Source organism: Lissotriton vulgaris, chromosome 11 (assembly GCF_964263255.1).
Source record: "Lissotriton vulgaris chromosome 11, aLisVul1.2, whole genome shotgun sequence".
NCBI classification, from domain to species: Eukaryota; Metazoa; Chordata; class Amphibia; order Caudata; family Salamandridae; genus Lissotriton; species Lissotriton vulgaris.
The window spans coordinates 609,009,543-609,032,915 of NC_141699.1; the positions used below are offsets into that span (position 1 = coordinate 609,009,543).

The 23,373-nt window shown below is 46.3% G+C and overlaps 1 protein-coding gene across 1 annotated transcript in view; it reads left to right on the forward strand.

Moving 5' to 3' along the window:
* TRPC1 (transient receptor potential cation channel subfamily C member 1) overlaps positions 1 to 23,373 on the forward strand; it is a 361,187-nt gene that overhangs the window by 286,808 nt on the left and 51,006 nt on the right. The window contains exon 10 of the mRNA XM_086943718.1: positions 13,867 to 14,042. Within this exon, the coding sequence (XP_086799844.1) occupies positions 13,867 to 14,042 (176 nt within the window). The remainder of the gene's footprint in view (positions 1 to 13,866; positions 14,043 to 23,373) is intronic.

Below are 23,373 nucleotides of genomic sequence, written 5' to 3' on the forward strand. Positions count from 1 at the left end.
GTGAAACACTAATATATGTATTTAAATATTTAAACATAACTCACTAATATTTATTTTTCAGAAAGACACATATTCACTGGATGGTGTCATCAGTGATGTCATGAGTGATGTCACTGACCATGTCATGAGTGATGTAATATGTGACGTCATCAGCAGTGCATTGCACGCGCAAGTTATAGTGAGTCCAACTAACTATAACGTGGGAATTTCAATGGTTTTATATCAGTAAAATTTCCAGCTAACTATAACTGGTGTGAAACCTATGGTTTTTTCAGTGAATATATATATATATATACACAAAAACTCTTATTTAATTCATACCACTAAATTGGTATATTTCTGTATTTCTGTAATGATTCTTCCTACATCCTTTGCAGACATACTCCCACATCCATCCACTGTCTACCCTATTATAAATTGGATACAGATTTATGCAGAGATTCAGAGCATTTGTTCTATTTTAGGCAAAACAAACTTTGTCCATTATTTTTATTGCAAATGGCCTCTAGTTCAATGCTAGAATTAAATAGGATTTTTTCCATATGAGGTATGTTACAGTTCATTAAGGAGTTAGTATCGCCAAACAGGGTATGACATCTATTTCAGTCAAAGAGAACATTCGTAATGGTCATGGTTAGAATAATTTGTGTTCTACCCGCGTTTCCGCTTTGAGCCTTCACCAGAAAGCCATGTTTGGTATGAGTCCTTATAGTTGAGAGTTGGGCATGTAGTCTTGAAGAAGATATCTGATTGGTTTATATTCGGAATCTGTCTATAAACCGATATTGGGGGTATAAAAATACTGCAATCCAAGGAGAAGGCGCAAAATTATGCCACCGGATATATTAGTCTCTTAGGTTGAGATGAGGGGATCTGTGTGACGTGCCGGTAAACTCGAATGCGCTTTGGTATGCAGAAACCCCTTTCTCTGCCCGTACTGAGCATTGCCGAGGATTTAGACTGGTGCCGGCGAGATCAACACGCAGGCGTGCGCTTCTCTTGAGTATCAGCCTGCAGCATAGTCCCATCTGTTAATCAGTCTAATCATTACATAGGAGGATTTCATTGGCCATATTGGGCAAACTCTGTCCCATGAGGGGGGATCAGGGGGTGCTTCCAGACCTGATAATAATAGATCTTTTTCTGCCATTTAATAAAGTTGATCGTTACAGATGTAGCTTCTTTCCAGCCGGGATACTCATAAATGATTATGCCCCACACAGAGCTTATTATTACATCTCTTTATTCATCTGTGTGTAGCTGCAAGCTCAACCCTAAAGCAACATTCACTGCAATACACTCTATCCATTACATCATAGCTCTACGTAGTTCATGAGGAGCCAAAATGATTCCGATATTGTTAACTCGTAGGACACTACATTAGCCTTCTAGCTACCTCACTGCAGCCGGACTTGCAGCATCCACACAGCATAAATTCAAATCCTTCCTCAGTTGCTGAATTCACCTGATCTCTTGGTCACAGTCCACTCAGTGGAATTCCCAGGGTCATGTTGAGTCCCGCAGGGCTTGGCTCTTTCTCCTGTCTTTATAAAAATATATATACTCGTCTAACCACTGGGAAAAATGAATCACTGTTTTTGCTCGCTGAAATCTGTTAAGTGGATGGGTCCCAGCTTCTATGAGGCAGGACCATTATCACTCCAATTTGAAAGTCAAAGTGGTGTCTTCTTTAAAAATGAGCGAATTTTTGGGCCCAATTTTCAAAATATTTGGTCGACCTGTTCCTGCAGCATGCTTGCCAATAAAGTTCTGCGCTTTCTCACTGCTTGAAAACCCTGCCATGGTCGTTGGTGCATGTGTTATTGCCTAATGAGACTACAGGTCCTATACCTTGGACTGCCTTGTACCTTTTATTGGCACGCTCCACTAACCACAGAATATGGCCTTACGATTTATTTGCAGTCTTTGACGGCCTCTACACTGACTACAGCTGATGCATTATATCCAGTTCAAGGTCATATATTTGTTGAGGGTGTGGGAATGTGCATTCATACATACCTACTGAAGGACTGGGTTCTTTTGGACCCAGCGGTGCCAGGGCACAACACCTGAAACCTTCGTGGGTAACCTGTTCCGGCGTACAAGTCACAGAGACACGGGACACTTCCTTCGGCGTCAAAGAGTCAAGGTTTATTTACTGCAGGGAACACAGAAGTCACAGGAAGTACATCGAGTGTAGTTCGGGGAGACTGCTTCAAATTGGTTTTGTGGATCGCTCCTTTTATACAGTTTTTACCCATGATACACAAAGGTTTACAACCCGGTTCCCACCATCATCCCCCAGAGGGGTCGCTTTGGTCGCTTTCAAACACATGAGGTCCGGATCATAAGTGCGGAAACATTTGGCGGTTCCCAACTGTAAAAAACCCATCTTCCCACCATCAGCAAATTCCAATCAGCAATCAAGTAGATCGAAACAGGAACGAAGACAGGTGCAGAGGAAGACGAAGACAGTGGGGAGATCGGAAAGGGTGTAAAAGGGGAGGTATCGGGAAGCACGAGATACAGACATCAAAGGGACATGCCTAATGAGATGCACGGCTGAGACAATAAGTCCGTGCGGCAAGATGAGCCTCGAGCGGCGCCACCTGCCTTACAGTAGCAACCCCCTCGTCATAAAGACACTTTCAAAGGACATGTGTCTTCCGCAAATATCTTGGGAGTCCCAGGGTCGCGAAGCGGACAGCGTCCGTTCGCTGACTACTTGAGGGCAAGAGACAAAATGGATGCCGTATCTAAGATGGAACCCGTGGGTACAGATGAGAAACCCACGTAACAAACGAACGGTTTAAGTTAGCACAGTGAAACTGCGCACACTTACTAAACTCGTCGTTTGCGGTTCATAGATACTAGACTCGACCATATTCGTGCGAGTCCAAAACACCACTTACAATTGTCACGGAACCTCAGACGCTCCTTTTGCCCTCATGTAGGCAAGCACTAGTCGGAATCATATTCGATATTCATCAGACCAGCAAGATGTCGTTGTAGCATAGCTCTGTCCAACCGAGTCCCCTTGGTAGCAGGTGGTTGTCTCACACACGTTGCAGCACAGAGGCCACATAAGGCAGGACCACACTGTACACAAAGGCAGCACGTGAACAGGAACACTACCACAACTCCGATGATCATCAGAATCTTCCAACCCCAAGTCGACATCAGGCCCCAAAACCATCCAAGTAGCGTCCAATCCCCTACATCCACGTGTATGGATTCGGAGATCTTATGCAACTTCGAGATGGCTTGATAGACAGTAGGAGCATTATCAGGTATGAAAATGCAGCAGCTCGAATGGATCACTTTACATACCCCACCGCGATCTGCCAAGACGACATCTAAAACCATACGGTTTTGTAACGTCATAAGTCTCTCCGCCTGAAGTTCTGTGGTGATATTACCAAGGGCACTAGCAGTAACATTAGCTGTCGATTCTACCACTCGAGTCAAACGTCTCAGGTTCCTACTATTAACCATAGGTCCCCAAAACGGAAGGAAACCCTTGAAAAAGTCTCCTGCCTCTTGACCGGCAGTGTCCTCTTCGCTAATTACGCCTCGTACAACTCTAGTCTTATGGTAATCGGCATCTACAGTGAACGTCGGAGGCAACAGATTTGCAACAAAACATGAGCCCATGAAGTCTACAGGCAACCATGTGTATGCACGATCATGACAGATGAAGTACGTACCCTTGGCAGCCAGAAACACAGGGGACGGGGACATTGGCAGAACGTAACTTTCAGTGCAAGCACTTGCTCCAAGTGAGGCTTGCGAACCACGACCCACGAGACAAAGATTACCAGTGTGGGGTACGACCCATATTGGAGGCGAGCTTTTAAGCTGCTTTTCATTGATGAACATACTATATTCCCCTCTACTCAGGACCCTATAGGCTTGTACCTCTTCTTTAGGGATGAGAAAAGCATCATGGATCTCATCTTCCATATCCTCTATTGCCATCGATAGCACCCACTGATACGAGGTAGGACCAGAGTTGGGGGAACGTTGTTCTGGAGTGGGGTGGAAACCCAGTGCGCTTCGAAGCATTGTTTGGAATGCTCGAGCTGACCCTTGGGAACTATACGGTAACACCAGATATGGAATTCCCTTACCCGTAGTATGTGGCATCAACCCACACACCCAACAATTAGTAGTGTTAACCACTAACTGATGCTGATGGAGGAGCTGGATAAAGGAATTGTTGCGGAATTCTACACGTCTAGCCTGTTCGTGTTCCGGTAAAATATGAAAGGAATGGGGAGAAGCAGTAGTAGTAGTAAAAGTAAGGTTAGGGTAAGGAGTAGGAGTAGGGGTAGCAAGTAAGAAGTAAGACATAGTGTAATACACCCCACCCGCCAAGAATGCAGAAGCAGTTAAAAACAATACAAACAATTGGAATACAACACATTTAGTACGACTGAGTTTCTGCAGTTTGACTCTGTACGCCTGAGCTCCTTCCAAATCGTTCAGCTTCGAAAATGCCATTTCCCTACGACCGTCCGCAACGTTTCTTGACGCACTTCGTTCTGTGCAGCAATAGTCAATCCCCAGGAGTTCCTAGGAACCGACGGCCTTTAACCTAACGTCAAGACCTACTGTCCAGAAGGAAGTACGCGCGCGGCCCTACGGCCCTCAATACACAATATGTATTTATTTAGCACAATAATTCTCTGCTGTGGAAGGAAAAAGATACAAGGAAGAAGCTTGATATATGTACAAAACAAGTTTCAACGATACGAATGTTCAAAATTGATCAGGGGAACCGAGGATATTGCAGTTGTCAATTACAGCAAGGCAAGAAAATTTATTTGTCCTTAGTGTTGAGAACGCAAAGAATATCGATGTTTCCCGGGACGTGTCTGCTCGTCGAACAAAGGATCCGTTGAAGAGACAGCGTCCTGCTGATCAGTTTGTTGATCTGGTCTCGAGTCTTTTGCTGACAATGTTTCAACAGTGGCTTTCTGCTGCGCTGAGGTTTCTCCAACAAGCTGTGCGTCGCTAAAAGGTACAAACGCCGGCAATGTCTCTGCTTCTATTGACGCAATGCCTTTCCTTATCCACGGGTCTGCCGGCAAAGGAATAGGGACTCGCTTACAATGGGTAGCATGTACCCAATTCTTCCGCCCCTCAAGACGAACGGCAGTCCTCGTGGCCAGGAGCACCTGGTAAGGTCCAACAAAGCGGGGGTCCAGATTCTTCTTGCGTGAGAAGTTACGGGTAACTACCCAATCACCGGGCTGGAGCTGGTGGCCTGGACCCTCCGTCTGCGTCGGCAAGGCGTCGTAAACCTGTTGATGAATTAACCTCAGTTTAGCAGTCAAGTCATGTAAGTAGTCAATCAACATCGGATACTCAAAATCAACGAATATTCCTGGCCTAGGAACCCCCCACACATTCGCAGGACGGCCGAACACTATTTCATAGGGGCTAAGCCCTATTCGGGAGTGTACAGTCGCCCTAGTTGACAGTAATGCTAGAGGCAAAGCGTCAGGCCACGAAAGTCCAGTCGTAGCCTGAATCTTCGCTAGCTTTAGTTTAAGGGTACCATTGTAACCTTCAACCAATCCAGCTGACTGGGGATGATTGGCGCTATGGAATTTCTGATTAATTCCAAGGCCCTTACACACACTCTTCATCACACTTCCAACAAACTCACTTCCGTTATCTGACCACACGACTCTAGGCATTCCATACCGAGGAAAGTATTCCTTCAGTAGGATTTTCGCAGTAGACAAAGCAGTATTGTCTTTGAGGGGATAGGCCTCAATCCATCGGGAGAATGCGCAAACCACAACCAAAACATATTTCAAGTTATTGCATCGCTCCATATGGATGAAGTCCAATTGAATCACCTCAAAGGGATACGAAGGAGGAGCAAAACTGCCAGGGGGAGTTGGGGTTCCTTTGCCAGGATTGTACATTATACACACCATACAATTCTTCACCAGACGTTCAGCACACTTCGTAATTCCATCATTCTTCCACACAGGCGACAACAACTTGCAAATGCCTTTCGCGCTAATATGTGCTAACCCATGTGCCATTGTCACAACGGCCAGCACATACGCATCAGGCAACAACCATCTTTTCTGATCCGACAAATCAATCCAACAACCATTCGCATCCAACTTTCCCGTACTTTCTTTCCACTTCGTCTTTTCAGTCTCAGCGGCCTCATTCTGAATTGCTTTCACACTCTCAAAAGTATCTACACACATACTTGATTCTGTAGGCCACCTAACCGAACTCGTCACATACATTCGAGTACTAAGGTTCCGGGCAGTCTCCTTAGCAATCTCATCTGCAAACGCATTACCACGACCAACATCATCCGTCACTTTACGATGCGCACTACACTTGACAATCGCAACTTGAGCAGGCAACGTCAACGCATCCAAAAGATCATTCACAAGCTGGCCATGCTGTATTTTCGTACCGTGTGACGTGAAGAAACCACGCTCTCGCCACAATCGTCCAAAACTATGCGCTACACCGAAAGCATACTGGCTATCGGTGTACACATTCACACGTTTCCCTTTCGCTAATACACATGCTCTAGTAAGAGCAATCAGCTCTGCAGCTTGGGCAGAATTCTGATTCAATCTCGCAGTCTCAACAACAGTATTCAACGTCACAACAGCATAAGCAGTAGTCACATCACCATTCGGCAATTTAAAACATGACCCATCCACATACAGAGTGCCGTCAGGGTCTTCCAATGGAGTGTTTTTAAGGTCCACTCGACCTTTTGTTTCCTCCTCTGTACGCAAGTAGCAGTCATGTTCTGTTACTTGATCTGACTCTGCACTAATCGGTAACAAAGTTGCCGGATTTAGGACATTACAACGTTTTATCTGAATGTGGCTTGCCAGAAGCGTCAATTCATACCCAGACAACCTCGCACTCGTCAAGTGCTGAGTTTTCGTTCGATTCAAAAGAGTGTCGACTGCATGCGGAACCATCACCGTAAGCATATTATCCATGACCAATCCTGCTGATTGTCGGATGGAGACCGCAGCTGCCGCAGTTGCTCTCAAACAACTCGGCAATGCTCTAGCTACTGGGTCTAAGGTCGAGGAAAAATATGCACATGGACGTTGCTTACCACCAAAAGGTTGCGTTAAGACACTCAAAGCACAACCTTCTCTCTCGTGAACATATAACGTAAACGGCTTACTGTAGTCAGGGGTACCTAACACAGGTGCCGAACACAATGAATCACGCAGTTCAGAAAAACTTTTCTGACATTCTTCCGTCCATGGTAAAGGAGTTGAAACATCCTTGCACGTAAGAGCCACCAATGGTTTCGCTAGCAATGAAAAATTAGGAATCCACTGCCTACAGTACGACGTGATACCTAGAAAGGCACGCACATCTCTTTGGGTTTGTGGCACAGCCATTCGCGCAATCGCTGCAATTCTCTCTGGGGTCAATCTCCTTCCCTCCTTTGACAACAAGTGACCTAGATAGGTTACTTCTTGACAACAATATTGGAGTTTAGAAGGTGACACCTTGTGATTTAACTCACAGAGATGTTGCAGCAACGACACCGTAGCAATTTTGCAAATGTCCTGAGTATCAGCAGCCACCAATAAGTCGTCGACGTATTGGATTAAGGCCGCACCAACCGGCAACCGAAACGCATCCAGTTGACCCTTCAAGGCTTGACTGTAAATAGACGGACTTTCACAGTAGCCCTGAGGAGCGCGTTTGAACCGGAAGCTACGTCCACCAAGAGAGAAACCGAAAAGGTCCCTGCTCTCTTCGGCGATCGGGATGCTGAAAAAGGCGTTTTTCAAATCAATCACCGAAAACCATGATGCAGTAGCTGGAATCAGAGTCAGTAGCGCCGTGATGTCAGGCACAACAGGAAATTGAGGAACCACAATTTTATTCACCTCCCGTAAATCGATAACAAAACGATAAACAGGCGGTTTAGTAGGATCAGTACGTTTAAGAATGGGCAGTACAGGGCTATTGCACACGTTTCCCCGAGTCTCCTCAATAACATCTTTCTCGATCAAATCATAGATGATCGCTAACAAAGCCCGCTCACCATCAAGGGAGATACGATATTGGGGAATACGAGGCAGCCGCACATTAGCTTTCAACTGCACAACATAAGGGGAGATATCAAGTAGGCCCACATCATTTGGACCCGTTGCCCACAAAGACGCAGGAAGAGAATCCAATTCCGGTGGAAGCTTATCGAGAGACAAATACATAGGAGAGACAACCCTCTCACCTAACGTAAGCTTTACACCCGCAGGAGAACAATACAATGTTGCATACAAACGTTTAAGCAAATCCAGACCCAAAAGATTTTCGCCACAACCAGTGGTCAAAATCAACGGAGCTTCGAGCTCACGTGGCCCAATTTGAAGGGGCAAAGGGCGTGAAACTGGATTGCTAACGGGGGCGCCAGAGAATCCAACGGATACATTTGTTAAGCCAGACAAAGGTGCGCCAGGGAGTTTCGAATGCATAATGGAACTTTTCGCTGCACCAGTGTCCAACAGAAAAGGCTCAACGACGCCCGATGTAGCAACTGCGACGTAAGGCCCTCTCTGATCAACCGGAACTGATACCACTCCCTCCTTTTGTCTTTGGCTGTCCTAGTAATTACTGTCGTCAGTCCCCTGATCGACGTAATAATCGTCTACATTGTACTGCGCAGATCGTCCTTGCGATGATCCGCGTTGATCGAAACAGTTATTAGAATTTGATGAGTTGTCAGAGCGGTCGTTCTGAGCACCACGACCTCTACCACGTGATGCATTCTGTGAACCACCACGGCCTCCTCTAGACGAATTACCACTAATACGTTCGTTCAAAGCGGGACAATTGAATTTGATGTGTCCCTCCTGTCTACAATAAGCACATTGATTGTACCCCAACGAAGATCTTTGAAAAGAGGAATCGTTACGCGACTGCGATCGATTCGATTGCGACTGTGATCTATTCTGCTGAGACGCATTCTGATTAGAACGCGGCGGATACGCTTGTTGTAACAACACTTTAGTTTTCAGCTCTTTTGTCTTTTTATCAGCTCGGTCATTTTCTTCTTTCTCTCTATTTTCATAATATTGTGCCGTAGCCAGAATCTGAGCTGAGGTAGAAACGGCCCATGCACTTTCTGAATTCTTCAATTTATTGCACAAGTCGGGCAATAAGTTCGATACAAATTTATCCACAAACAACCTCTGTCCACCCTCAGTACCCAGATCCTGTCCACTATGATCGACGAATGTTTCCTCAAACCTCGTAAAGAAGTCTGATACACTCTCATCCTTCTTTTGCTTACAGGCTGACAACTTGTCCCAATTTACCCTCATAGCTGGCATAAGCGTTTTCATTAATGTAATGATTCGCTGAGGAAGAAGTTCAATCAACTGATCGGGTTTAGTAGCAGCCACTTGTCCAGCGTCTGCCGCTGTAATGGCATTCCAATCGCCACCTAATTCATTTGCGTGATCTTGGTGACGAATCTTAGCCCATACCGGTTGTGGTACGACGTTGCCAAACAACATGTCGATATCGGCAAGATTCATCACCGTAGCATCTACGAGCTGCGATAGTTCCTTATAATACCCAGCAGGATTTTTGCGAGGATCGGGCAAAGATTGTTTCACCTGAAGCACTTCCGATCGTTTCCATGGGAGATGTATCCACACTCTCTGGAAATGTGCTGCCACTGGAGCATTAACATTAGTATTATCAGCTGGTATCCAAACCGGCGGAACTTCACGCATAGGATATTGGCCAGATTCGGCTTGTTGGCGCTCAAGATCCTCAACAAACAGTGCGTGAGGAATAGGAGCGAGGCGAAAAGACAGCAACTGCTCAATAGCACGTCGGACATTAGTATCGACTATCAGTCCAGTTGCGAACTGAAGCCGAAGATTAGACAGGGCGGTCAGCACCTCGTCAGGCGCAACGTCCGCTATCTGGTCATGTAAAAGTTTACACATTTCGTCAAACACATATCTCTGAGTTGGTATGTTGAATTGACTAAATGTTTCAAGAACAACTCGGGGTGGATTTCTCTGCGGATTGTCCATCCAACCCATCGCCATATTGTATAGCGCAGCGCGTTCCCTATTACCAGGAAGCTGACTACGCCTCTGCGGCGGACCATCAGAACCAGCGGACCCAAAAACAGGTCCGAGCGACTGAAAGAAGCTAGCCGCAATGGGAGAATTACGGTTACCAGTAGAGGGACAAGAGTAAGACACAGGACTAACAAGAGGAGGGGTAGAAACGTTAGCAACAACAGGGGTTAACAACACAGGAGCAGTAGCGTGAGTAGGAGTATGTGGAAGCGGAGGAGCAGTAGGAATAGAAACAGGCACAGGAGCAGGAACAGTCGGAAGAGCGGGTGCAGGTTGAGGAACGGGTGGAGGAATAACAAGTGGAGGAACAGGTACGGCAGGGACCACAGGAGCTACGGTACCCTGTACGTACGGAGGTGGCGACTTCATAAGATAGGACATTAAAGGATCCTCAACTGCCTCTTCCTTGTTATCCGACTCCGTAGGCAAAGCAGGATAGCATTTATCTATGGTCATACGTTGTAGCCTCTCAAACACTTCCTTATCCTTATCCTCCTTATCGCGCTGAAACTGCTCAGCTTTCTTCACTATGGTAGCAACATTATCTCGCTCACTACGTTTATTCTGTCTGATTTCTTTCTGTCGGGCTTCTTTGCGCCACAACCGAAAGGCATCGAACATGGCCGGCCTAGATTTACGTTCGAACAACTTTATTTCCAAATTATCTAAGATCGACGCTTCGAAGCTACCGTGAGGTGGCCAACGAAGATCGCCGTCTTTCTTTGTATATTTTATCCAGTAATCGTTAAAAGCAATCGGGCCTAGCCCATGTTTGCTATATAAGTCATAAGTAGGAGTTCCAACCGGAGGTATCGGACACGAGTCCTCCAGCAGGGAATCCGCACCACAAGGTCTACAACAACTGAACAAAGTACTGCGACCAGGCATCTTGCACACTAGCCGAGTTTCACAAACTTCAAGGGTTACGGGATTTACCAAGTCCCAGCAAAGAACAAAACCCTCGGTCTTTGGCGGCTGCAGTCGTCAAACAGATACAACAACAAAGTACGCTAGTAAAGTGTCACCGACAAAAACACTCACCCAGCGTGCACAACAAAAACCACTAGTGTTTACAACAAGGACACTTGCTAAAAGTGTCTATAACAAAAACACTCGCTAAAGTGTTTACAACAAAAACACTCGCTAAAGTGTTTACAACCAAGGACTCTGGGAGCGACCCACAAATACTTAACTCAAAGATCAATGGCGTCCTCAGGAAGGCCCGTCTATCGTCTCGCTATACCAAGGTCTACGCCAGGCGCCAAAACAGGTCTACAGTCAGGGCAGCAGTCCGTCGCAGCCGTCAGGAGGCGGGAATCTTCACGGGAAAAGTCTTCGGGCCACTTATTTCGACAACAGGATCGATGAAGCGGGGTGCACCTTCCCTCGGAGATTTCACACGAAGTTCCTCACGATCGTCGGGCTTGGACCGGTACCACTGATGCAGCCCCACGTTGGGCGCCAACTGAAGGACTGGGTTCTTTTGGACCCAGCGGTGCCAGGGCACAACACCTGAAACCTTCGTGGGTAACCTGTTCCGGCGTACAAGTCACAGAGACACGGGACACTTCCTTCGGCGTCAAAGAGTCAAGGTTTATTTACTGCAGGGAACACAGAAGTCACAGGAAGTACATCGAGTGTAGTTCGGGGAGACTGCTTCAAATTGGTTTTGTGGATCGCTCCTTTTATACAGTTTTTACCCATGATACACAAAGGTTTACAACCCGGTTCCCACCATCATCCCCCAGAGGGGTCGCTTTGGTCGCTTTCAAACACATGAGGTCCGGATCATAAGTGCGGAAACATTTGGCGGTTCCCAACTGTAAAAAACCCATCTTCCCACCATCAGCAAATTCCAATCAGCAATCAAGTAGATCGAAACAGGAACGAAGACAGGTGCAGAGGAAGACGAAGACAGTGGGGAGATCGGAAAGGGTGTAAAAGGGGAGGTATCGGGAAGCACGAGATACAGACATCAAAGGGACATGCCTAATGAGATGCACGGCTGAGACAATAAGTCCGTGCGGCAAGATGAGCCTCGAGCGGCGCCACCTGCCTTACAGTAGCAACCCCCTCGTCATAAAGACACTTTCAAAGGACATGTGTCTTCCGCAAATATCTTGGGAGTCCCAGGGTCGCGAAGCGGACAGCGTCCGTTCGCTGACTACTTGAGGGCAAGAGACAAAATGGATGCCGTATCTAAGATGGAACCCGTGGGTACAGATGAGAAACCCACGTAACAAACGAACGGTTTAAGTTAGCACAGTGAAACTGCGCACACTTACTAAACTCGTCGTTTGCGGTTCATAGATACTAGACTCGACCATATTCGTGCGAGTCCAAAACACCACTTACAATTGTCACGGAACCTCACTACCTCATGTTCTGTGTTCAGGCATTCACATTCATACATGCCTACGCTATTGCGGTATTTGTGCCTTCACATGATCCTCATGGACACTATTTACTCAATAAGGTCAGTCCTTGTATACGCTAAGGTGAGAGCGTGGTGTTGACTAAAACGTACCTGTACTGGTTTCACAAATGTTTATTTTCTCTCATTGGTGCTGAAGATCTGAGGTGAGTAAATTCACAGACTGTGGGAGAATTGCGTTGAAGAAGGACTGACTAGTAAGTTAGGTTGAGCATTATTATAAAGTGTTGGTACAGCACAACATTCACTCCAAAGAGGTCACTTGGAGCTGTTTGCTGATAACCAATGTTTATTATCACACAGCTGAAGGGTACGCATTTCATCGACATCGGTGGGCTGGGATTTGAACCCTTGAACGTGGGATAAAGCAAAGAGACCTAGAGTAGATGCATACCTCTAAGCCACCAAACCTGGATCGGTGGCATTGGTCGACAGGGGTTGTAGCCCAAAAGGATGCTAAACTTGAGGGTGCAGTGACACTGAGTCATTGGGTCAGTTGCACAAATGTGGTCACAGACAAGAACGGTTTAACATTCTGCAGGCCGTTTGAGAGCATTCCATTGCATCTTGCTATTGTGTGGTGAGGGACCGTGGAGGTACAATTCCAACATTGCAAAAAATTCTAGATTTTTGCAAAATAAATTATCCAAATACATTTTTGAGATGTGTAGGTCTGCGTTCCCCTACCTGGACTGATAAGTAGAATTTTAAGTTTGAAAGATCTCTCAAATCTATTTAATTCAGTTTCATAGTTAATAAAAATTAAATGTAGTTGTAAGGACTTCGTATAACATTTTCTTTAACCGCTTTAGTGCTGCGAACGTCCAACGGTCGTCGCGTGCACTACCTCGCTAGTGCTGCGCACGACCGTTGGACGTCCGAATCCTGTTAGCGCAATCGAACGTCCGCACTGGGGCGGAATGTTTGCAGCGCGCTTAACGGGTTAAAAGCGTGGTGTTGTCATCTTTCAAAGTAGAGATACATTTCTTTTGAGGTCCCTGCTTGTTCACAGTTCTAAACACAGATGTAAGTACTTCGTCATCTCCATCTGATGTCCGATGTCTGACCCCTTAGCACTGTTGGTTCCTATTTTTGGGTGGGACCTCAATCAGTGTTAGAATGTGGATTTGCTGTTCCTGGATGATGTGGAACTCTGTTATGCACTTCGATGCATTCTCAATAGTGTGTCTGTCATGATACTGTTCAAGTGTGCTTATTTCAGACATTTTTAAATAATGTTTCTGTTAAGAAAAATGCTTTTCCTGTGTACCATAAAGTGAATCCAAATTTTACTCTTTACAGATTTCAATGGGACAAATGCTGCAGGACTTTGGAAAATTCCTGGGGATGTTTCTTCTTGTCCTGTTTTCGTTTACAATTGGATTGACGCAACTCTATGACAAAGGCTTTGAGAGGCACCATGAGAAAGATTGCGAGGGGATATTTTGTGAACAGCAAAGCAATGACACATTTCATTCGTGAGTTTATTGTAACTGGTTGCATGACTATTCTAACACAATGATCTTCCATATGTTACGGGTACAAGTTGTATGTTTGAGTGAATTTCCTTATGGCCACACAACTGTATGTTCTCAAGCATTTGAGATTTTATAGGTTCAAATGCTTGGCAAATATTTCATAATGTGAAGCTAGGAACCCTTTGTTAAAGAACATTAAAATTGACACGTTATTATGTAATCTCTGTCATAGGTCTGTGTACTAAACTCAGTAGAGCTTGTCTTCATGCAAACGTCCCTTTCAATGCAGTACCTTTAGTTCCAAACACCATTGTAACCAAATTGTTTACTGTACATGCTTTGTTAAGGAGTCTATCACCAAGTTCTTGCTTTTTTGACAATTGTAAAACTGAAACTACCTTTCCTGGTAGAAGGATTGGTTGCTGCGGAGTGGCTCACTACCATTCTGTGCAGGGAGGAGGAACCATATTTGAAATGGAACCTGAAATAAATAAAAAGAAAACAATTGCGAAAAAGCCTGTTCCCAGTGTGGACAGATTAACATTTCAGAGGATGACTTCAATTGTCATGCTTTCATTTCTATACTTCTCTCACAATGTGACATCTGTCAGAATTCTTTTCTTGGTACCAGGCTAGAGTGGTCTGAAACCCCAGTGTATATGAGTCTGATCATTAATAGGCCCCCTACAAAGAAACCTAAAAGAAATGTTAAGGGTTGGATGCATAGATTTAGAGAGTGTCCAACTTTGAAAATGTGTACTCTTTCTCTGCCTCCCCAGTTCCGCCTTTAGTAAGCTTTTGTGTACAGCAAAGGCCTCAGCTTGCTCACCGTTGATATGCAGAATGTACTGTGTTTGAAATCACAAAGCCTCCATCCTGCTCAGCGCCATCTGCTATGACATTATGGCTGTCTGAATGAAAAATTAAAGACCATCTTCCACAAGCGCAGCCGGCACAGGTAACAGAGAGCGGTGGGGCAGGGTGTGGGTGGGAGTCGACAGACGACAGGATAGAGAAAGTAAAATAAAAAAATAAATAAAAATACATACCTTGCGCTCTCCGCATCGCAGACTCTTTTTATTACCATTCAAGATATGATAACAGTACTCCGCCACTTCGCTGTTACCTGTGCAGGCCGCACCTGTCTTCCGAGACCCAGAACTTATAGCATCAGCACTGTTGTTTGTGTCAAATTGTTCATCATCAACTCAAGCACCAGCACACTACAATGGCTGCTATATGCTCCAGTAGTAAAGCCAATATCCTGTTTAACCCCAGTCAATGGAAGAGAAAGCTGAAGAGAACTGTTCTAATAATGCTACAGAGGAAGATGTGCACAAATCGGACTAGGAGGAAATGGGACAGAGAAGGAAAGTCAAAGACTGAAGGACAAAGAGGCCCCTGCACTGAACAACAAAGAGAAGCAATGTCTCAGTGACAGAAAAATGGAAAAGGTAAAAGGACCCCAGAGTAAAAAGAAGACCTCCAGGGGAATTGAAGTGTGCCCATCCTCCATCAAATGATTTTTACTCTAAAGGGTATGTTGAGTCATGAATACTTTTCTCCTGAAATTTTGCTCTGAAGCCCCTCTCAATCCATTAAGCCTGTCCACATAAGGAGTGTGTAGAGATTCTATTCAATCACATATCTGAACTCCACTAGAGAGTACTTCCAGGGGAAGACTGTTACAACAACTGCGGACCATGAGAGTGAAGATAGAGCATTATTTATAGTATGGTGGATGGCCTGCCTTTTATCAGGGTGGCTGAGGTAATTATCTCTGCCACCCTGGCTGGTCTACCACCCAACAAGTTTAGAGATCTCCACCTGCCCTGCAGAGATCTCTGTGTGTTTAAAGGAGTCACCGCTACAGCAGCTCCTCTGAAGACACTGAAAGCTTGCTGATTGGGCTCTATGTTTCACGTGGCCGCTCAGCAAATAAGCTGTTAGCCCGAAATCGGTCCCAGTATGCTTGTTTTCGGTCCAGGGAAGGCATGGCTTGGCAGTTCGGGCTGGACTGTTCCATGAGGCACATGGTCAAGACTGATTTGCATATAGCTGTGTTTGAACTGGAGTGGCGAAGAGAGCTAAAAGAACGATGATGGATTCAACCCAGATCTGTGACTGGGGGTGAGTGTCTGAAAAGTTTCAGCGCTCCGTCCATCATCTCCTTGTGTTTGCTCAGCAAATAATCATGACACCCTGGAAATTTTCTCCCAAAGTGTGGGGGTAATTGTTATTTTTTCTGTTCAGGACTACCTGAGCATCCCTCGTAGTTGCAAACTCAAAAAAGTACATCAGACCACATTCACTCTACATACGGAGAATGGTTTGAGGCTGCTGCACTGATGGCCTCAACTCTGTTGGACTATCGGTGTAGGGTTTCCTCCAGCAGAGTCAGTTGGGTGTACCAGCAGGGAATACCATCAGTTTGTGGCAGAGTACTCTGCCAGTCAAACTCTGAATCAGGCTTTTAGCACTGAGATTGTAATTTGATATTCAGAAGGGCGTGGCTCTGGAGATTTTTGCTAAAAGTATAAGTCGAGATTCAAAATAGTCAGGTATGTAACAGCCTGATTTTAAAGGCATTTTTTTTCAGACATGAAATCTTGAGGTGTCTACATTCCCCTAGAGGGAAACAGCATAAGAATCATCTGAACAAAATAGGGTTGTCTGGTCTCCTCAATCCTGTACCAGGTCATACTACAGCATTTTGAGCCCTCTGACGTCTAAGGAAGTTGTTTTTATCATTTCATAGTATTTGGCATTAGCAAAGTTCAGATGTTAATTTAAAAAAAATATCTTTTTATTAGCATTTAAGATATGAGAACAGTACAACAGAACATTGCGCACAGTGTTAATCATGACATGACAACAAATATTACAACGTTGACAGTCTCATTCGCTACATGTCAAAACAATAGAGCAAACCCAAAGAAGCGTACAATGCCCACATGGAGAACCTGAACCCACTAGAGGATTGTAACATTTGGACCTAGCATAGGATCAAAACACAAACAGTTTTGCATGTCTAGGTGTTCGTTCAGCGGGGGCACAACGTGACACAATGAGAGTCCTACTTGTAACGGTTGGGTGACTAAAGGAGGACCCACACATCCAGGATTAGCACCTGTTCAACTGATGTTGTGGAGGAGGAGTCTCTTTTATCCCAAAAAGGAGAGGTGAGGTTCCCATATGTCCTTTGGGTGTAAGCAGACAGGCATCAGCTCCCATAAATTAGTTGAATGCTCCTGACAGTATGCCACACCATGTAGTCATGATTTATTAGTAGGAGCCGTCTTCCGACTGCAGTGCATGGCCACCCTTCGCTTGGCGAGGAGAAGCAACATGGCGGTGAGTCGGCAGGCGCCTGCCGGCACATCCTTGACATAACCCAGCAGGCCTTCAGAGGGGTGTGGGGTGGTAGATGTCCTGTGATTGTATGAATTGTCAACCATATCTCCACGCAGAAGGCTGCCACTTTTGGGCAGAACCAGCAAGTTGAATGAAAGACGCCCAAGGTTAAGCGCATCTGAGGCATTGAGTGTCGCAGACAAGTCCCATCTCAAAAAACTGCAAGGGGGTGCTGTGAAGGCGGTGAAGGAAGTTAAAATGTATACATGTAATCTGTAGTTGGGAGACAGTGTCTGCAGCTGCCTGTAACAGAATGACCATTGAATATCAGGTCTGTGTCAGCTTACTATACCACGTGGGCTGCAGGCACCGTGAGTATCGCTGAGGACTGCATAGAATTGTAGAGGCGAGTAATCAATCTACATGGAGAGGCAGTGGTGAGCACGTGTTGTAAATCAAGGAGTTGCGGCCTGGAAACGTTTCATGTAATGTGCGACAGGTAGTTTGGTGTTTGTGATAAAGAATAGTACAGAGCAAAGTGGAAGCCAGGGTGCTGTGGTCTCAAAAGGCGGAATAAAGTGGTATTCCTGGTACAAGTCCTTATAAGTGAAGAGCTCACTGGCTCCCCTGTCATGCAATGGCGGAATTTGAGGGTTGTTGCCAAGGGAAATGGAGGGAGCATAGAGGCAGGATAGTCTTGCCCTCTTTCTCAATCCCTCCCAAGCCCACCTTAAATTCTCGACTGTGTCTACACCAGCGTGCATGTGCCCTGTAGGGCATGTAAAGTGCTGTGGTCAGTAGCCATGGGGCCACCTGGACTATTTCTGTAGTAATGTGGGGCTGGAACGGTGTGGGTTGGATCAAATAGTGTGGAAATTGGGCTTGTGTGCATAAGGCATATAATAGCAAGACAGGTGCTCTCAAACTCCCTTGGGCCAGCAGTAAGGTGAGTAGATCCCACAGCACCCGTGGTTGTTTACCTGCCCAGATAAGGTTAATAAATGTGGTCTTTAAGCGCTTGAAGAACTGCACAATAAGTGGAATAGGTATGTTGAGTAAGAAGTAGAACAACCATCTTTGCAATGGCTATGCATCCCGCAAGGGACAGAGGCATCCCAGACCACACTGTGATTCTATCTTCCAACCAAGCAACAACAAAGCCGTAATTGGAACGGCAGAGTTCCTCAGGATCCTGACTGAGCCAAATGCCCAGGTACCTCACCAGGCTTGTTGCCCATTTTAGAGGGCATTCCAAGGGAAATGATTTTGTGTTATCCATGAGATGACATATGACAGATTTGGACCAATTAATCTGTATACCAGAATAGCTGTCAAAACACACCAATTCGCACGTTATGGGGGTCAAGGTTTTCCTGAGGGTCGCAAATGTACACTGTGATATCGTCCACATAAAACAAAACTACCAAACACCTAGTTGTGAAGCCAATACCCCAATTTATGTCATGTTGCCTTAGCCTTGCTGTCAGTGGCTCCATCGCTATTGCAAAAAGTGGTCTGATAGTAGCCTGTTCAGTCGTATGCACGCATTAGGGTGAGCGTAAAGGAGCTGTATGTGTCGAATGAAACAGGGGCTGAGGCTAATGGGGGTTGCAGCAGAAAAAGATATGCACATTCAAGAGTATAGAATTCCTTTGTTGCATCAAGCACAGCTGCAAATGTGGCAACTTGGCGGTCAAGGTAGTGAATGACCGTGAAGATGGTATGGAGGTTATGTGGCCTTGAATGGTCTGGGATGAAATTGGAGGACTTGGGGGTCAAGGTAGTGAATGACCACGAAGATGGTGTGGAGGTTATGTGGCGTTGAATGGTCTGGCATGAAATTGGATTGGTCAGACCGTACTATGTGAGGTAACAGTGGCATTAACCTATTCACCAGAATCTTAGCAAATATTTTAGTATCCACATTTATCAAGGAGAGCAGTCTATAGGAATCACGCTGGGAGGCTAATTTGTCTGGTTTGAGAATCGTCACAATAACTGCCTCTCTGGGCGAGGGAAGCAGGGAGCCAAGCTCCAAACAGTACTCAAAAATTGACAAAAGATGCAGAGCCAGGGTAATGTCAAATTCCTTGTGGAAGGCGGCAGTAATGTCCAACCCAGGAGCCTTGTCTCCAGGGAGGCGTTGAATAACTTGGACTATCTCCTCAATGGTGATAGGTGAATCTAAGTAGGCTCACTGGGACTGGTAAAGCCACAACAGCTGGAGGGTATCAAGATGTGCGATCAACTCAAGCATGCCGAGGACCATGGTAGTGGGGTATTAACTGGAATAGAAAGAGGAAATCACATCTAGAAGTCCTGAGGGGGAGGAAAAAAGGTTGGATTCATCATCCAGCAGTTTCGTTACATAGGAGGATACTTGCAGCTTACCGAGCAGTCCCACAAGTGTCCTTCCTGGGCCATCACCCTCCCCATAGCAATGGACTTGCACCGCTTGATGTAGAAAGGACATCTCCCTAAAGGCCTCCTCCATGAATTTGTTTACCATGCTATGAATTGTGGCCAATAAGGCCCATCATTAAAAGCGATAATATGCTGTTTCCAGGGCCCAGATATCGCCCATAAGTTGCTTCATACTCCCACGGATAGATTAAAGCTTTCCTGATTGCTTCGCTATGCAAGCACCGCGTATAACTACCTTGAAGGCCTCCCAGAGCATGGAGGATGATCACACCGAGCCCATGTTATGTGAAAAGTAGTCCATTATCTCTTTACGGAGTTCCTCGCTGAACACGCACCTCATACTGTACCCAGAGGCAAGGGCCAACTGAAGGCACGAAGTGCCGCATGTGGAATCAGCAATTCCAGCATGACTGGAAAGTGAGCTGAAAGGGAGCAGGGCAAATGCTTTACACCCACTGTCCACGTCTGTACATCACATGAAACTAACCAGTAATCAATTCTAGACCATACATTGAGGTGCGCAGTAAAACAAGTGCACACACTGGTATCTGCATATGCTTGTCGCCAAACATCTTGAAGGCAGTTGTCTTGGCTAAGTGTTTGAAATGTCTTTGAAGCATTAGGGGTGGGCATCTTGAGACACCAGAATGATGTAGATGATCGTCCAGCGCCACACTGAAGTCACCTACCACATTATAGCGTGTGGTTGGAGGCTAGAGATCTGCCTCCACATCTCAGAAAAAAATTCATGTTTGGGCCGTAGATTGACAAACATTTCGGGCTGCCTCTTTAACAAATCTACAAGTATAACATAATGGCTATCCCTATCTGTAATAGTGTGTGTCAGCTGCCATGGTATGGGATCCCTTTACACAAAAGTATGGCAACACCCCTGATAGTAGTTGAAGTAAAGTGACATGTAGGTCTCACCACACCAATCTGCGTGAAATCATGGCACAGTCTACTGTGTCAAGTGCTGTTCCTGAAAAAAACATATATCAACCTTGTGCCTAGCGTGATACGTGTGAACCAGGTGGGCCATCTCTTTGACCATTGAGTCCCTGTATGTTCCACATGAGGCATGTCGTGGAGGTCATGTCACAGAAGCATAAGGGAATGTGAGCGGGAATGAATGGACACTGGAGAAAATAATCGGCGAGTGAGGGGAAATGAAAAGACATGCCGTGGTGAGTGAAAGGGACTAAAAGTCAACCGCAGTAAACAAGGAACCAGATAAACAACCCAATCCCACCTCCCACCCACTCTAACACAAAACCAAGGTTGAAAAAAAGGATCCCCACCCCCCACCCCACAACCCCATTTTAAACTGTGAAGTACAATTGGGAGTCAGTCCTAGCTTTGGGGAGTTGCTGAGCAAATAACCCAGCCAGCTGTAGCTGGGTGGCCGAACAATATAGGCCCCCAAGGGACATGTAACAGCAGGCCAGTGGTTCCATACCTGCATGAATAGTTGCAGCGGCACTACAGTAACAGTAGTTACATAGCAGCAGCGCAAGGAGAAGCGCAGTAGGAGCATTTGTAGTCGCCAGTGTGGTCTGCAGTAGAAGGCATATATCACCCAATATATCTAACGTGGCTGACTATCAGTCATTATCACTGAGGTGAGTTGCATCCGAGGTGTGTGGTGAGTCTCTGGGTGAACGCTCTGTTTTGGTGATATGCTTGGCAAATTTAAGAGACAAAAGTGAGATTTACCCTCAAAAGAAATGTGCAATTTGGCTGGGTATGACATGACATAGGGAATGTCGTCGGTTTGAACCAGGCGTTTGATAGGCAGGAAGTATAGGCGAGCAGCCTGGATTGACAAGGTAAAATCCGGATAGAGAGAGAGCACGTTCCCCTGGTATTGAATATCCTTATGCTATCATGCACCCCTCAGTATCGTGTCTCGATCTCTATAGTTTAGCTGTCGCATGCCAATGGGCCACACCAGAGCTCCCAGGAGGCCTGGGACCCAGTGAGCGGTGAGCTCGTTCAATGATAAAGACTCCGGACAGTGTCTTCCCAAAGAGGTCTCGAAGCATGGTTTCGACAGAGTCCTCCATCTTAAAGTTTGCAGTGGATTCAGTGACTCCAATAATTTGAAGGTTGTTACACCTGGACCTCGCTTCGGGGGTCTTCATTTTTTGATTTTATGACTTCTAACGCTTTGTCCATTTGTAGGAGATGTTCCTTGGAGTCTGCCTCAGCATCATCTGCATCCGATACACGATTTTTTTATGAGGTCTAGTCTGGTTTCTTGTTTATCTATACGTTGGTTGACTTGATCTAGGCCACTAGTGAAGCAATCAAACTTTGCATTGATGGCTTTAAGGCTTATTGTCATGTCTACAAGCAATTCTTTAAGTACGGTCTCTCGTGTGACTCTTCCCCCCCTTGAGCGATCAGGAGAGGTCTCTAGCCGTGACTCACACTCCACTTGCCGGGTCGGGCATTTACCCTCGAAGCTGAGCTTAGACTGGTGAACTAAGTACTTGCCCATACTCACAGATTGAGGCTGCGTAATCCAATTGCGAGTGGACGTTTGCGGTAACTTGACTACAAGCAGCGGCAGTTCGCCAAGTAGAATGAGTATCCACGCTCCAGACACTGTGGATTCCCCCTAGAGCCCGCTACACCCAAGTCCGCCATACAGACCCAGGGGCATTAGCAGGGCTAGGATCTAGGATGGCAAGAGGATCCCCCAGCGGCGGCGTGGTGAACTCGCAGAAAGTCCGCATGTGGGTCAAGCCAGCTGTCTCCCACAAGCCAGTGGCCTCCAAGCGATAGTGAGGAAGGTGCCAGGTGCACCACACTCAAAGCTGGGCACCCATGGCTGGCTCCAAAATCCACGCCCAATAGAGCACAGCAGTGAAGAGAGAGGGGGGTCGCACTCACCAGTATGTATTTGTTGGAGAGATGGAGGAGCCCCCAGCCAGCGCTGTGTGCCAGGTGAGTGAATGTGTCAGGATTCAGGCTCAGTCCCCAGATAGTCCCCCAGCCAGTGGGTGAACCACAGGCGAAGTAGAGGACTGCAGCTCTGCCAGCCAGGGCTCCGAAAGATGGGGAGACAGTGTTCAAGCCCTCCGCGGGGCTAGCCATGATACTATTCCGACTATCAGGCCTTTTCAGATATCCCCGTCCAGGTGATCACAGTCCACCCAGAGGCCGCCTGCATGTTGTAAGGCCAAGCTGCAGCAAGCAGGGACATCAATACCTGCATCAAGGGGTGTGCCGTTTTGCCTGCTCACAGGTGCACATCAGGCCTAACCCTTACCGGAACAGTCCAGCTCGTGCAGACAGCCAAGGGGTGGAGGTCACTCCATCCTGTAGTTGGCCGAGGGTATCAGCAAATTGTCGTCAATGAGTGCTAGCAGTCCTGTCAGTCATGGTACCCAGTGTGGCACCCGGCAGAGGTCCTCCAGGGCCTTGCCCGCAGGCACTCGATCTGCCGACCCGCCGCATAGTCCCCCAGCAGCAGGGACACAAGTTCCAGACAGGCAGCAGGAAATCGTGGGGGAAGAAGGGCAGGCATACTGTCTCACCGGATGTC